The sequence below is a fragment of the Symphodus melops genome (assembly GCF_947650265.1).
Source record: "Symphodus melops genome assembly, chromosome: 6".
NCBI lineage: Eukaryota > Metazoa > Chordata > Actinopteri > Labriformes > Labridae > Symphodus > Symphodus melops.
In genome coordinates this window covers 13,171,733-13,187,301 of record NC_136696.1, presented here as the reverse complement: position 1 = coordinate 13,187,301, position 15,569 = coordinate 13,171,733, and the positions used below count along the sequence as shown (strand labels likewise).

General features: G+C 41.8%; 1 protein-coding gene across 4 annotated transcripts in view; it reads right to left on the bottom strand.

The window, feature by feature from the left end:
* Nucleotides 1-15,569, bottom strand: part of furinb (furin (paired basic amino acid cleaving enzyme) b) — a 71,824-nt gene that overhangs the window by 50,722 nt on the left and 5,533 nt on the right. For 3 of the 4 annotated variants that reach the window (XM_079347029.1, XM_079347030.1, XM_079347032.1), the window contains exon 2: nucleotides 13,427-13,717. In XM_079347029.1, coding sequence (XP_079203155.1) covers nucleotides 13,427-13,603 — 177 coding nt within the window. In that variant the 5' untranslated portion in view covers nucleotides 13,604-13,717. Of the gene's footprint in view, nucleotides 1-13,426; nucleotides 13,718-14,415; nucleotides 14,534-14,618; nucleotides 14,719-15,569 lie in introns of those variants that run through there. The other variant, XM_079347031.1, reaches the window with a different exon arrangement.

Here is a 15,569-nt window from a genome sequence, read left to right as displayed (position 1 = left end):
ATAATGCATGTGTGTTGATCTCTCAAAATTGTAGATCAAACACTTTTGGAAAAGATATACAATGAACAAAAGATGGTCACTCAACTCAAAAGGTAAGCACGCATGTTTACGTTGGTGCGTCACTACTCTGTTGTGATCCATGTAGCGCTCTCTGCTGGTGACAGCCAGGAAGACAAATACATCGTGTAATACAATGACACTCACATGAAATGCTTTTTGACTGGTGAATAAATGTAGTAATATCTTTGCTAACATCGGCCAGTATGAGGTTAAACTCTGACTCTTAAGGTGTGTAGTGTTGTTGTGATGATGCTCAACAGATTTACACAGCATTAATCAAGGTTTTACAATGTTATTTTAGACCAAACATTCCTGAGTCGCAAAGGGCAAAACATGTTTAACTTCTGTCTCTTTAAGACACAGCGTGATGAGCAGAAGCATGCACGTCTGTCTTTGTGGTTTGAGAGTGTAAAAGGTATCAGATATTAGCAGGGTTTTATAAACGTTACTTCCCCCCTCATATTCAGCCGTGTGCCGTGTTTGCATTTGTGTGGCAGCACTGGAAATACGAGAGAACAGAGCACTTATTATAAAGGACTCTTGTGCAAGGTCCCATGATAGCCTTCATAACAATGATAAATGACTCAAGCATTTCGCAAAGCTACATCATATGACTACAGCACCTTCAGGAGATTTTCTCTCTTATGCTTAGGAGGGGAAGTTTTTCTGAAAAAACAGAATAAGGATTAACACCCTGGGAACCTTTACATATTTTCTAACCTTATTTTGCGTTTGGTTTTTTTCCCACTGTTTTTCCATACATCCGTCACAGAGAGAGGCTCCAGACAGCCTGGTGTGCTGTTTTTTTTTCTCTTCCTATCCACAATCCTCCCACAAAACAACAACACTAGAGCTGGTAGCAGGATGTCATTAGGTTTATGGTGGGAAGCTGACGAGAGGAGCCTTCACTAATTTTTCGACGGCCTCTTTGATGCAATTCTTAGATTGTTGAAAGAATCTTCTCGGTTGTGAGAGTCGATCTCTCAGCCAAATTTATTCCACCCTTACGACGCATCAGAGGGGTGACTGAAACATGTTGTGACATGCCGTTTTTGATGTAAATCTGCCTGATAAACACCGAAAAAAAACCCAACACTTTTTATTCATCCTTAAAAAAAAAAAAAAAAAAAAAAAGATGGTATATGGGATCAGTTGTGCATTACTCTGCGTAACAAAAACAACATTTGTATAATGTGCTGGCTGCATAAAACTTCAGCAACCAAATTGAAATATTGAAGAGTTCTGTAATAAGATGTCGAATCAGTGCTATTGTACAAATCCTGAGGTGAATTAGCGGGCAGCGTCTAATACAGTATAATGCAGCATAAATGTCGAAGGTGTGGAGCGTTGCACGAGCTGCACAAAAAGCAGACATAAATAATGCAGTCGTCGTTTCCCATTACAGTGTAATATGGACTACAAATTTATAGTGTTCCCTGTTCCACCCAACCCCCTAATGAGGAGGCATTTAAGCAGAAGGTGCATTAGTCCTTATTATGGACCAGTAGCATTCATAAATAAACATGCTTGTCCAATATGTGGAATAAAAGCATGACTCTGAATGTTCGGGAGCGGTGTTTCTTTTAGCGACTCGGAGGTTAAAACAAGCTTTGGTGCAGAAGAAAAAGAAGGTTCAGCGTCAAACGGGGACTCATTGGCTGAGGACTCCATGTGAATACAGGAGACACGTTTATTTAATCTCAACCATATAGTGCCAGCTCACATGACTGTGCGTCTCAGACAAAGTCTTTATCCAGAGCTGAGAGGCAGACGTTTTTTTTTTTTTTTAAAGTGCCATTAGAACAGAAAGCCCCTGGCATTTTCTGGGTCAATTGCTCCATTTTTTAATGTCACTTTGATTTTAGAGAACACCATCTGAAGAACCCCAGTGTCGTTTAAATTTTAGAGAAGGAGCTGCTCATGCGGCACCGCTGGCAGTCTTTGCCCACAAAAGGACTCTCCAGGAGAATGAAAATGGAACAAACTCTGTAAAAAAGTATTCTGCGTTCAAGGCACTCTCTGTGCTTTGGTCAGGCTGACGATGATCTACCTGTAATCTTATCATAATGTGACGAAGCACAACTCCAGTCTGTGGGTGAGGAGGTGTATGGCAGCATGCACTCATCTTGGAACATGTCGATTATTGGCCATTTACAATTTCAACAGATTAGCTTTAAAATTTGGAAAATATTTGTTTTCGTTTGCATTGCAGTCAACACCACAAACCTTTGATCTAGCCAAAAGTGCTAACTGATGCTAATTACTTTAATCTAAATAATGCATCTTCATCAAGTTCCTCCACATCGCCACTGTTAAAAACAAAAACTCACTTCCTGCAGCCTCCAGAGAGAAGCTAACGGATCACCAACAGAGCCCGTGTCAGGGAGTCAGAGGGGGGCTGCCTTGTTATTTCACCATCACTCTCTGTCGTGTCTCTGCTAAATCACATCAGCCTGCAATTGACCAAGTGTCACACTTCAGAGGGAAGCCTGATATCTCCCGGGCAGGAAAGCTTTTTTACTTCTTCATTCTGCCTTCCTCCAAAGGTCATATTTATACTTTTACAGTGGCACGAAAAAGTACACATCGCACTGCAGAACTTTTTCTTGTGTCTTATCATCCTCTTCTTTTAGATGGTTAGATTGGGGGGAGGGGGGGCTCATAGTTCAGTCTGAAGCCTGACTGTATCATGATAAAAAACCTTGTAGATACTTTTGGTGCTGCTGGTTGATAATAAAAAAAGAAAAAGAGTTTGACTTGATTTATGTTTGACTAGTAAATGGAACATGAATACATTATTTCTGCAGCAGAGAGTGTTTGCTCACAGAAAAGAAGAAGTCATGCTTAATGACTGAGTTTTGACTCAACAAGACCGCCTGAGGTTGAATAAAAAAAATTCAAAAAAAAGATGGCATGCTGGTACTTTGATCAATACTGTGGAAGATCAGACGTCCAACCCCGGACACGTGCACAGTGAACAATGAGATTCAAATGGCCTTAACAATGACCAACTCCTCAGCAGGAAATGTTAAGTGAGGTGTCTTGTCTGGCTCTCTAATGAGTCGCTGAAGTCTTGTGTAAAGACATAAGCTTGCCAGGCTTGTTCCTTCCATTTCTTTATAGAATGTCATTCATTCAGAACTCATTTTCAACGACCAGTGATTCCAGTGTGTTTCTAAAACCATATCAAACACTTAATAACAGTGTTTGTTTGTGTTTCTTTTTATTGTCTCAAAATAAAAAGAGAAATGAAACGAGTGCAGTCAGAGATGTGAAAGCTCCTGCTGAAGATCCGTTCTTAAGTCCCTTTTATTAAAACTAACTCTTTGTGCTGAGCTCTGATTTACATTTCATGGGTTCTTCAAGTATTGATGTTGCTTTGACAGGTTGCAAAAAAAGAACAAGAACCCCCTGGTGATACTCTGGCAGACTGCAAACACGATATGAAATATAAAAAGAGAGAAATTAAATCTGGAGGAAAAAAAAACCCCCAAAACAAATAAATGACATTTCACGACCGACAGAATCTGGGCACACAGCAGAGGAAACTAATAACTTCTTGATAACTCGTCTCATGTCCTCAATAACAGTCCAAAAAATGATTATGCGTGTACGCCTTGCCTCACCTCTTTCATATTTTATTGGAGCATGGATAAACAGGAGAGTTTCAGCTGAATGTGATACTGGCTGCAGCACTAATCTGATCTCTCAGGAACAATGTCCCCTCAGCTCAAAGGTGTTTCTCACACACCTATCCTTGTTGATAACAGCACAAATTACATTTCCTGTAAGTTTTCTCATAAGCAAAAGAAAAGAACGTGATGTGCATGGCAAAATGAAAGCCAGAGAAGATAAACATTAGATCGCCGTGCTAAGGTACCAGTGGAAAAACATGGCTGAGACGTGAGGTACTTTTTGCTTGCATTGCTCAAAAACTTCTGCTGCCTGGCATGCAGAATGCTTAGAGGTTATTCCCCATGTAGCGTTCCCAAGGCTGACTCAAGGTCTCTGCATATTGTTCTTTTTTTCTTCCAAGCTGTGGACAAAAAAAAAAAAAAAAAGGTGCTGTGCTCCAAAGCACTGCCTTTAAACTGCAAAGAAAGGCTATCATTTTCAGACATTCTAAATGCTCCATGGCTTTGTGGATTAATGGCATGACAACGATTTAATCCAATTATTCAGGCTGGCAATGCGTTTGAAGAGACATTATTACTGCTTTGTTCTCTTCTTGAAGTCATTCAGCTCAGCTTTGGAAAAACAGATGGATTCAGTAACAAGTCATAAAAAAAAAAATAAAAAAAACTTTCCCTCCATATTGATTAACTATGAAGCTAATTAACAGCTACACATTGCAGTTATGTGTTTACTTGTGATTGCCTTCACAGAGTTTGGCACACATAGTTTTCTCTGTGCAGTAACAATACTTGTAGTTGTGACAGCAGCAGCAGCGGCCTCAATAGGAGTGACATTTGGAGCCGCAGCGTTTACTGGGCTGTCAGTGGCGACGGGAGCTGCTGCAGTAATGGCAGGATTTTACTATAAAAGAATGTGAAGATTCCTTTCAATTTGATCCCTGCAATTCAAAGTGTTCAATTTGATAATTGCTTAAGCCGGAGCAATTTCTTTCATCAACGTCAATGCAATGAATTGCCATGATTGTAATTGATGCAATGAATCATTACCTGCAGAGCAATTCAGAGGCAGCGCTTTCTCCAAGTGTTTGGCAGCCATAGAACAAAATATCTGCAGGCAGCCTGGCATGATGGTGTTCACAAAAGCCTGAACCTCTGCAGCAAAACATCTCTGACTGCACGCCGCGCACACCACTTTTAACCTGTTTGGTCTTGTCGCTGGCTGTTACACATTATTCTGCAATGTACACCCAAGTGCTTCATGCAAAGTGCACGGAAACACTGTGACAGCTCAAGTGTGTGCAAGCGTATATTAGGCCCACATGTGACAGACTTCTTCTCACACACAGACACACACACACAGACACACACACCTTCTTCACTATTCTGAATCGTTCAGTTAGCAGAGACAACACGGGCAGCAGCCAGATGCAGCTGGTACAACATCTTCTGAAACAGTCCTGCCACAAGTTCTACCCTGTTCAAATTTCAAATGGTGGATCTGAGCCAAGTGTTTTTATTGGACAGTGTCAAACGTTCTGATGATCCGTTTTCTACAGCTGACCCAATACCACTTCGAATCAACTAAAACCCCTGAACCCCGCCCCCGTCATGAAGCCTGCCACTCTGATACTAGCCTTGTTGTAGTTTAAAACTAAACAGAGGCATCCAAATGAAAAGAAGCCCAGCAAGCCCAAGTGCAGTGCTTGTGGAGAATCACAACAGAGGCATATTACGGGGAAAAAAACCACTTTTTTCACGGTCCATAGAGATCCTACAAATACACTGACATATTTGAAATCCAGAGCTACGGCTAACGTGTTATTGTGAACTGCTCCATAGGTCAATCGTCTTTCAAGATTTTCATCACAGCTTTGCCGCCACATCGACTCTGTAACATCTGCACCGATATACACAATATACTGCAATATGGATTTTTATTTTATTTATTTTTTTAAGCAGAGCCTTACCCCAGGGGCCAACCACTGCCTTCTTGTGGATGCATGCGTTAAATGTGTAAATGCACATGAATGAATGAACAGATGTGCAAGCAAACAACAAGCCGCTTGCTTTTCCTCAAACTGTGCCTGCACCTCACAAATATGTTTCCATCTATTCACAGAAGAGAAATACTGCAGCTGAAAAGAACAACCCAAACCACTACAGCTGTGGCTTTTGCAGCTGAATCCTATTATATCGGCACTTTTTTTCTCTCCCAAGAACAAAAGTCGATGCTGCACAAAAGGGAAAGTTCTATCTTCAGTTTACTCAAAGACCATCCTGAGTCAATAATGGGGCAGATTATGAATGTGTGTAGTGTTAAAAAAATAAAGAGAGAAGAGCCTTGAGTGCAGTCAGACAAAGCACACACATGGATGGCTCCATATCTCGGACAAACAAAGAGCAGCCCTTATCCTGCGCCACACACACGACCCACACGGCCTGCTCTTTCAGTCCCCACTGCAAAAAAAACCCCTCTTAAAGACAGCCTGTTGGCAGCATGTAAAGCTGGGTACTGAGTATTGTATATCATATAAATAAAGCAAAGATGTATTTTCGTGATAAAAAAAAGTTCTAAGTACCTCTAGGGTCATATTTTTTTGTGGGTCTCTGGATCTGTGCCACCCCATTTTTAGGAGACAATTTTAGAAACAGCTAAAAGGTCTGTGGCTGCAGGCTTCATATAATGAAGTGGTGCATTTAAATGAGAGACAGCTCTGGGACTAGGAGGTACTCTTCCCTCAGATCAGAAAACAAGGAAGGAAAGTGGAGGCTACATAATGAAGAAAAAGGAAAGTGGGGATGCCCAGAGCAGGAGGGGAGAGGAAATAGGGAAACTGCCTTGAGACCAGACCTCCAAAGCACCTGCAAATATTGGAAGTTTTAAGAGAGGACAAGATTAAAAAGGATAGGAGGTAAAAATGGCTGAGAGCCACAGAGGGAAACGAGGAGATTGCAGTGGACCCAGTGGACTTTGTGGGATATTGTAGTAGCAAACGGATGATGCAGGAACAAAAACAACCCTCAAATACCTGGAAAAAAACAAACAAACAAACAAAAAGGAAGTCAAGCGCAGATAGAGAAAGCTTTATAAAGCCGCTGTATCTAAATTTTCTAATTAAACACAAACACCAGACGGACGAGGACTATTTTCTTTAAAAGCCAAATGGCCTTAAGATCCCAGAAAACACATGGTGTTGTACTGCCAACAAAAAAAACACACCCTCACTTCCCCCTCAAACAGTGGAAACATTGGACTAATATTGGCAGTTTTCTCCATGGTAACCCTAATGCCAGAACAGACTCTGGTTTGGTGTGCCAGCAGGCAGACGGTAACAGTATGGATTTAAGGCAATGAGTAGGAGCAGAGGGTGGCACCAACTCTAAAGAAATGGGACAATAATGTCCACGAATACCGACACATACAGTACATGCACACAGAACGAGTGAGTAAGAGAGAGGAAAAATGAAAGACTTCTAATTAAAACTGCACGCGGTGATGAAGGGCCCCGTGCATGTCGGGGTGTGTAGCTACTGCGGGACGCGGCCAAGCAGCAGGTTCGATTTGTGTAAAAGTCAAAGTTGGACACTACGCCAAGGCCACGCCCTTTTTTGTAGAATTGACTGGAAGAATGATCACATATTTTTTGTAGGCCGACTTCGCCCATGGGGGTTCAAAAGAGAATTATCCTATGGGATTTTGGATCATTGCAGAAAATAAACTCTGTGTCAAAACACAGGTTTCTGATGCGTAGCTGTTTTGTTCAGCTGGACAATCTTTACAGATGAACATCACTTACATGAAGTTAGAAGAGTTAATGCAGCCGTGAGGAGTAAAAAGTTAAAGTTATGCTACAAGCGAACTACACCGCCGCGGTTGATTTTGACGTCGCAAATTTTTCACCAGACCAGATGACCTTGAAAATGTTGGTGAGTTTTCGTTCACGTTCAGGCACTCCAAAATGGCTGCAAAGTGGCAGAAGAATAAAAACACTGAAGGGATACAATAGGGTCCTTCGCACTGTCAGTGCTTCGGGCAGGCCCTAACTAGCCAATAAAATACAGACGTTACAACTTGCGCACGATATTTCAACACTAATCTATTATTTTCCTTAAAAAGAAGGAGGCTGTAGCTGGAAGTGAAGAAACAGCTGTGGTCTCGCAAAATAAGAAAAGAGAGCTTTTCTTCTAAATTCTCTCGGGATGCAGCAATCGACATTTCATGCTTTTTTTTTTTCTATTGTTCCAACAACAAAGAAGCAGACATGCTGTGCTCCTATACAAGGAAGAAGAAATTACAGATCCGAGAAGACAATCAGATTCACTGTCATTTTAATTTTACAATCTAATTAAAAACTCAGATTCAGACTCCATTGTTAGATCCTGGCGGTGCTACAGTTGGATTTGTCTCCTTTATGAGTCTATTGATTAAAAAGGACTGAGCCACATCAAATAGTGCTTTTTAGTCGAGATTTACTTTAATTATAATAATACAGTTTTATCATTTCTATGAACACGTAGTCATCTCTCCACAGAATAACGATGTCAATCAGTTTGCCTTCTGAGGATCATAAACTGGAAGTTTAAGGGGGAAAAGGAGCAGGCATAGAGGGAGGCGAGAGAGCAAAAGAAAGGGAGGAAAGAAAGATAAAAGAAGATTTATAGGGCAGAAAAATGGAAGGTCTTGGGGCTCTCATCTTGAAAAATGTGAGGGGTTTTTTTATCGTGCAGCTTAATGATGTTTGGGGGGGAAATGGTGCTGCAAGAGTAGAAATGAATATGAGCAATGTTTGCAAATCAATCTGTTTATATTTGAATATTCTGAATTAAGAAAAAAATAGACTTTCAGTAAATATCACTGAACAAGATGAATCTGCAGATGCTCTTCATTTTCTCAGCTCGACTTAAAGGCAGGGTAGGCAATTCTCAAAAACCTGCATGATTTTAAAAGTAGAGTTCTCTCCGTTCTTCGTATTCACTCAACCCCTCTCCTCTTTGCACTCTCAAAAGCCACGCCCCCTCGTTTACACAAACTAGTGTCATTGGTCAAGAAGCGGATTTCAGCTCATGCTTTGAGTGTGGGCTCATGTACACATGCGGTAGAGAGGCTTGATTGCTTTATAAAAAAAACAAACATCAATCTGACATCGATCGAAGTTTTGATAGGCTTACAGCTGCTACAGATGATGGATTTTCTTCCTTCCTTTTTCAGGACACATGAGATCTTAATTACTGTCAGGACATAAAAACATTTCCAACCAAAAACTTAAAAAATGTATCTGAAGGCAATTACCTACGCTGCCTTTAAGCCAAGAGCAAACAGTTGACGGTGACTGTGCTATAGTGTTCGTCTCCGTGCTTCATGTGTCAGTTTATTCTGACACCCAGCATCAGTATTACCCACTGCATGAATTAAACAGGCTCATCTTTCACCTCTAATAAGATCATGTGTATTTAGATGATGAATCCACAGTAAAGTCACACGATTTCATTGATTGTTTTTTACTGGCTGGTATTCCATGCTAAGTACATCATATAAGAATATTAATGCTCGTTTACATGAAGGATTAGACAATTTGAAAGAAAAAAAAGAAAAAAGAAAAAAAAGAAGTGAATATTCATGATAAAAGATTCTGAAATTGACTCGGGACCACCATAGCTTATAAAGCCTAAAGATGCAGTGATACGAGTCTGTCTTTGAATAATCTCCTGGTAACATTAATATATATTAGCACATCTGCACACTTCCCATCAAGAGGCCGTTCATGCCAACGGCAAGACTTACTCTGTGAGACTTCTTAAATTTCCCATAAAATGTCCTTGGGGAAATAGAATACAGCCAATACTGCAGATGCAGACAGTGCGTGTCTGTCTGCTGCAGAACAGTCAGATGGATATGCACAGGAGAACACGATACAGGCAGACAGTGAGGGACCACAGAGAGAGGTTCCATTAAAGGAATGATTACACTAAATTACAGCCAAAAATAAATAAATAAATCGGCAAGCTTATGAGAAAAAAAAAAAAACTGACACGCACACACACACATTCTCACTGCAGTCAGGGCAAATGATAGTGGGATAAGCCCTTTATGATACAATCACTCAGATGGTGCTCTCTTTACAATAACATTGGTACATAAAATAATCAGACTCCCAGCTGCCCATACACATCCTGAAAAGAAGCAGTGTCATTTCTTTAGCAGTATAACACTAACTCCATCCTGCAGTGCCGAGATCATCTCACACAGCCACCGAGTAAGTAGACCATAGAGGGAGGAAAAGAGAGCGAGAAATTCATGTATTTATTTTGTTACATTGCATGCCAATACAGCTCATTTGGACTGAATTGAATCCACACAGATAAAAAGAAAGAGAGAGCGAGAGAATGAGGGACAGAGCAAGAGAGAGAGAGAGTGAGCTGGCCAGCAGGTGTGTGCATCACACAGTTGGCAGGGCTCTATGTGCAGCACAGTAATGAACAATGGCAGTGGAGCACATTACACTGTACCTAGCACAGTGTGTGTGTGTGTGTGTGTGTGTGTGTGTGTGTGTGTGTGTGTGTGTGTGTGTGTTGGGCTGTGACGGTATGAAAAACAAGAGAGTTTTCAGCAGTATAATTGAATTTTAAAGGAATACATACCGATACTTAAATTACCTAGTGCAAAGGCACTTCAATCAAACATTGTTCCGTTTACTTCTAAATGACCTGTTGCCCATGCAGCACAGGAAGAAGTGTGTTCCGAGAGCTTGTAAAAAGGGGCCACGGCTGCTGGAGCAGACAGTGGGAAGCGTGCATGTTGGCTTTCCATCAGATTAAACCGTAGCTGCATTTTGGAATCCTTAATAGAAAGAGATGAGGCAGATGGAGAGATATAGACAGGGAAACAAAAAGACTAAGAGAGGCACTGGCATTAGATGTTTAATCCGCACAGCGGGTTGATTCGGTGTGTCAACACCCACAGAGCCTGCCGGTCCTCATAAAAACAACGATTCTGACTCTGCTCAGCAAGAAAACAACATGACATTTAGGACTAAACCCTGATATCCCCCACCCACCCCCACCCATGCAGCAACAAAAGCATTATTTGAAAAACAAAAGAAAGCATGAACGAACAAACTGACAAAAAAAAAATGTTCTGAGACAATTTGTCAAATCTTGATGACATTTATAGTAGAATTCTTGTTTCACACACGCACACGCCATTTTACCCCTGTACAAAGGCAAAGAAATAGCAAGTTGAAAGAAGAAAAAAAAAAGAAATGGAATCAATGCATTAAGGATCCACCACTATAATGAGGCATCTCTGAGCACTGAACAAACCACCTGATGATCCTATAATCACGAGTGATGAAAATGCCATTACCTGCAAAAACACACACGGCCCCTTTGCCGTCCAATGCTGTAACAACCTGCAGTGATATAAACACAGTAGGTTGTTCACCATGCACAGCCTTCCACAGCCACAGCACGTCACCTGTTCATCATCTGTTTCCCACAGCAAACACCCGGGGCCTACAAAGTTCAATCAAACTTATTGGTTTCCTCCTTTAACACAATGACTGAAGATTTTACGCCCAAACACAATCTAACTGCAGTCAGTGGATTATACTAAATGTCACCCTTCAAGCCATCCAATGCTTACAGGTTTTGGTAATAATATCATACTCCATTAGCTCGCTTTCTTTTTTTCTCCCACATGCCCTCAGAGGTGACTTGCTTTCACCACACGTCTCCCTTCCACTCTTTACGGATTTTTTTCCATGGGAAAATGTCAATTATCACATTATTTTTATTCTCAATCCTGCTACCTTTTTAACATCCACCTTCACCCTCTCTACACTAGCAAACATGTATGTATATATATATATATATATTTTGCTGGAATATTTTCCTCTCGAGCTTCACTCGGGCATATATTCAGGGTGAAATCCACATCTGTAAAGGTGACAGACATCCTGTGGGCTGTGGTGTCAGGCACCTTGCACCGCAGAGAGGTACTGTGGCTTTCTTGGGATGACGTAAAAAAAAAAAAAAAAGGTAAGGTTGTGTTTTAAGAACCACAATATGCAATGTGGCTCCCCTCCTCTTTCACGCTCGGGGACCCCGGTGACTTAATGTCACATCTCGCATGCTCTAAAACGACAAGCTGCCATATGGCATCATACTTTCAGTCAGAGACTTCTCAGAGGCTTGTGCCTGTGGCTAACTCTAACTCTGCCTCCTCTGATGCATTCACTGATCGGCAGAGGAGAAAGCTTTAGTTCTTTCCATTAATCTAGTTGGTTTGTTGGAGAGAAGAGAGGCTGGAGATGTCACGAAGCTTTGGCGGAATTGTGGAAGGAGAGATAAACAAAAGGGAAGACAGCCAAGGTTTTTTTATTTTTCTCTTTTGGAGAGGGATCACAAACAGTGGATATGAAAGAAAGAGCTGTGTTTGTGAAGTGATGTCTCCTGGGTGATTGTTAAAATGTCTACGTGTGTTTATAAGTAAGGAGAATATTGAACATTTCATTTGATCAAAATGGCTCCTCTAACACTGGAGATTTATTCACTGTCCACACATTTACTGAAGCAGTTAAGAGTAAACATCAGTTAGGGGATCATTACACCTAAAGCACGCTCTCTTTTCTAACCAGTACAATAGTTTGAGGGTAGTTGGAACAACAGAAAATATCCAGATCGATATTAAATCAACTCCAAATACAAGCAGAATGGAAGTTTCTCAGCAGCAGGCCCGTGGATATTTAATATGGTCTATAATTGGGTTGGACAGTAAAGTGCTTTTAATAATGCCACACCTAATCTCTCACACATTGGCCATGTGAAAACTGTTCACTACGATGAGAGGGAGACTAACAACATGTGGCTTTGCATTCCAGACAAAGCTTAATCTCTGACATATTAAGAAAGCAAAAATGAGCCTGAAATTAATTCTGAAAACCTTCTTTTTTAGAAAATCCTCTTTATTCAGGGGTGGGGAGAAGTGTGGTGGGAATTTGCAGAACCTCCTCCGCATATTTCCTGAGGAGTAATCCAGAAGGCTGTTCAGTGGCGTGTGTAGCACTCGGGCAGCTCCACAAAGAAGACGCATGCAAATGAAGTAAAGTCTCAAGTGGAGAAACAGGGGAGAGAGAGAGGGGGGGGGGCACGAGCGTTGATTCCCCGAGACCGCTGCTAAACACAAACATGGCAAAGCTTAGCCTGGGAAGCAGTTTGATATTCAAGGGACCGAACACACCACTGAGAGGACAATAAGTCACTACACACTTCCTCCTCTCTCTGCCCATACTTCACTGTTGTTTTCTTCCCCTCAAAAACAGTAACACAACAACACGCTTAATTAAAGTACTTCACAGAAACAGAAGCTATAGTTGGAGCTATAAAACCTAACTAGCTCCATTACTATAAAATATAACAACCTTCCTTGAAACCCCAAAATAACAGCCTTATTATTCCAGTCTATTCCTAACACTACTCTGTAAACACAAGTGTCTGCCAGTGTATTAGGAAGCCATGCATGCCCCACTTAAGCTACAAGAAGTGGAGGAGATCACACTTTTTCGCTATTCGCCACACAAACAGGATCGCCTGGAGGTGTTGTGTTAGGCTCTCTGATGCTCGGCTTTGATGTACAACACTTTTGTAACATTGAAATTCTGGTTCTAGCCCCTCATGGGGTTACATCACGCGAGACGAACGTGCACTTTTACGCAGACATGCTGTCGACTTACGTTGCCGAGGTTGTTGAATCCATGTTCTCTGGCGACGCGGTCTGCCTCCTCTGGCCCGCCTTCGATCTGGACAGCCCAAGTGTTGGTGTAGACTTCGGCAGCATCAATCCACTTCAGCTCTGCTGTCAGGAGGACAAGGACTGCCCAGAAGTGCAGCAGGACCACCCTGGCATCCATGAAAAGGACAAGGCTTCTCTGGGCGGCCTATCTGTCCGTCAATTGCTGCTTTCCCCCCCCTCTTCGTCCAGAGTGGGGCTGCTCTACCTCACAGCAGCAAAGTGGAACAGTGGCCTAGAGATGAAAGAAAGGACAGAGGCGGTTCTGAACACAAACATGGCCTTCTTAACTGGGTCACTCTTGGGCCTGAATTACCTAATGCAGATACTTTTCTGAAAGAAAAAAAAAAGAAGAATCCCAAAACTGCAGCAAAAAATATAAACAGCACCACCCACAGCGTTAGCATGCATCATGCTTTGCTCACTGTCATCTGTCAAACCAGAGGAAAAAAAAAAAAAAACAACTTCATAAATGTGCTAAGCATAAATATCAGGTCAAAACAGACAGGGCTTCTGCCAAAATCTGAACTACATTTTTCAACCTCCACCTCCCCTCATCTTAGTCAGACCAGGGATGGTAATGTATGATAATGATATGCACAAGGCATGTTCTGCAGATGACATTACATAGTGGCACATACTAGAAGGCACAACATCTGAGGAGAGTGTCTCACAGACTCCGGGATATTTCAGTGTTTTACTTCAACCAACTGTGACGTCTGAGAAGGTTCTGATCTATATTCTAACAAATAGTCAAATAATGAGCAGGGTAAAAAAGGACCTTTTTTTCCCCCAGACTGCTACATTTCGCTGGCTTTTTCATTTGCAGCTCTTTTGAGTCCAAGTAAAAGAGCCGATAAGTCACACATAAAAAGGAAAGCTTTTTGCTCGGTAAACCAACTGAGTGAGAAAAAGATAATACGGTGTTGGAACCTGCTAAGTGTATCTGCTCATCCCGTAAGAAAGAGGAAGAGGACGGAGGATTAGTGGGCCAAAATGCCCGTCCAGTCCACCAAGTTGGTACCAGCACAGCCCTGGGTTAAATCCTGGCCTGACGTGAGAGGAATAAGAAGCAGATTTAGAGTTAACCTGATGCCTTTATTTTAATGTAACACGCTGAAGTGTGCTGTGCTCACATATTTACGCTCCCCTGACAATGACGGTAAGTTGGTGAGTCAGTCGGGCACTTTAGTCTGCAGTGAGCCCATCAGGCCGGAGTTCGCTCTGAAATAAGTCAGCGCCAATGAGCAATGAAAGTGAATGAAGACATCCGTTCTACTTTAAAATGACGTACTTCTATATTCTGACAGCGAAAGAAGTGTCACATGCCCTGATCTGCCATCGTACTGGCAGCTGCTCACAGGACAACCCATGATGTGTTTTTAAAATTGTCATGGTCTTTGCTCAGCAGTTTTTGGCGTTCTAAGAAGATAACCTCTTTTGGTTGTCTAATAACCTAATGCCCCCCCCCCCCCCCCCCCCCCCGTCTCTATGGCCGACCACCCACAGGACAAATTAACATTTTTATTCCCACTCCCTTAAGGCTCAGAGAAAAGCAAAATCAGCAGAATGGTGTTCATTCTGTCAAACTGTTTGAGACTGCGGAGGGTAATGAACATTGGAGGCAATAGACGCTGCTATGGGGCCTTAGACTTTCAGTCTCGTTAATGGATTTTAGGAAAATAATGCAAGCCTGTTTCTTCTGCAAGGTAAGGAAAACCTGCAGGCTGACTGAGGGTTCACACTTCACACAGGTGACATAAGAGAACTTTTCTATTACCGCACTGTTTCCAATTAAGAAGGGGGGTGTTGTGGCAGGAGGCGGCACAGTAAACACCATGATGGAAGACATAATTTCAAATATTACCAATGTGATGGCTGGTTTAGTTACATCTTGTGTTTTGAGCAAGTAATTTGATTGGACAAAAAAGGATATACCATAAGCACTGATGAAGAAAACAACTGTTCACCAGATGTATCACTTTACATCACGCCTGACTATCGTTCACTCACAGTTACAACAGGTCTTTAGTTGATCAAGCTGGTAGCTCAGAATCACTCAGCCCATCAACAGAATCTTATTTCGC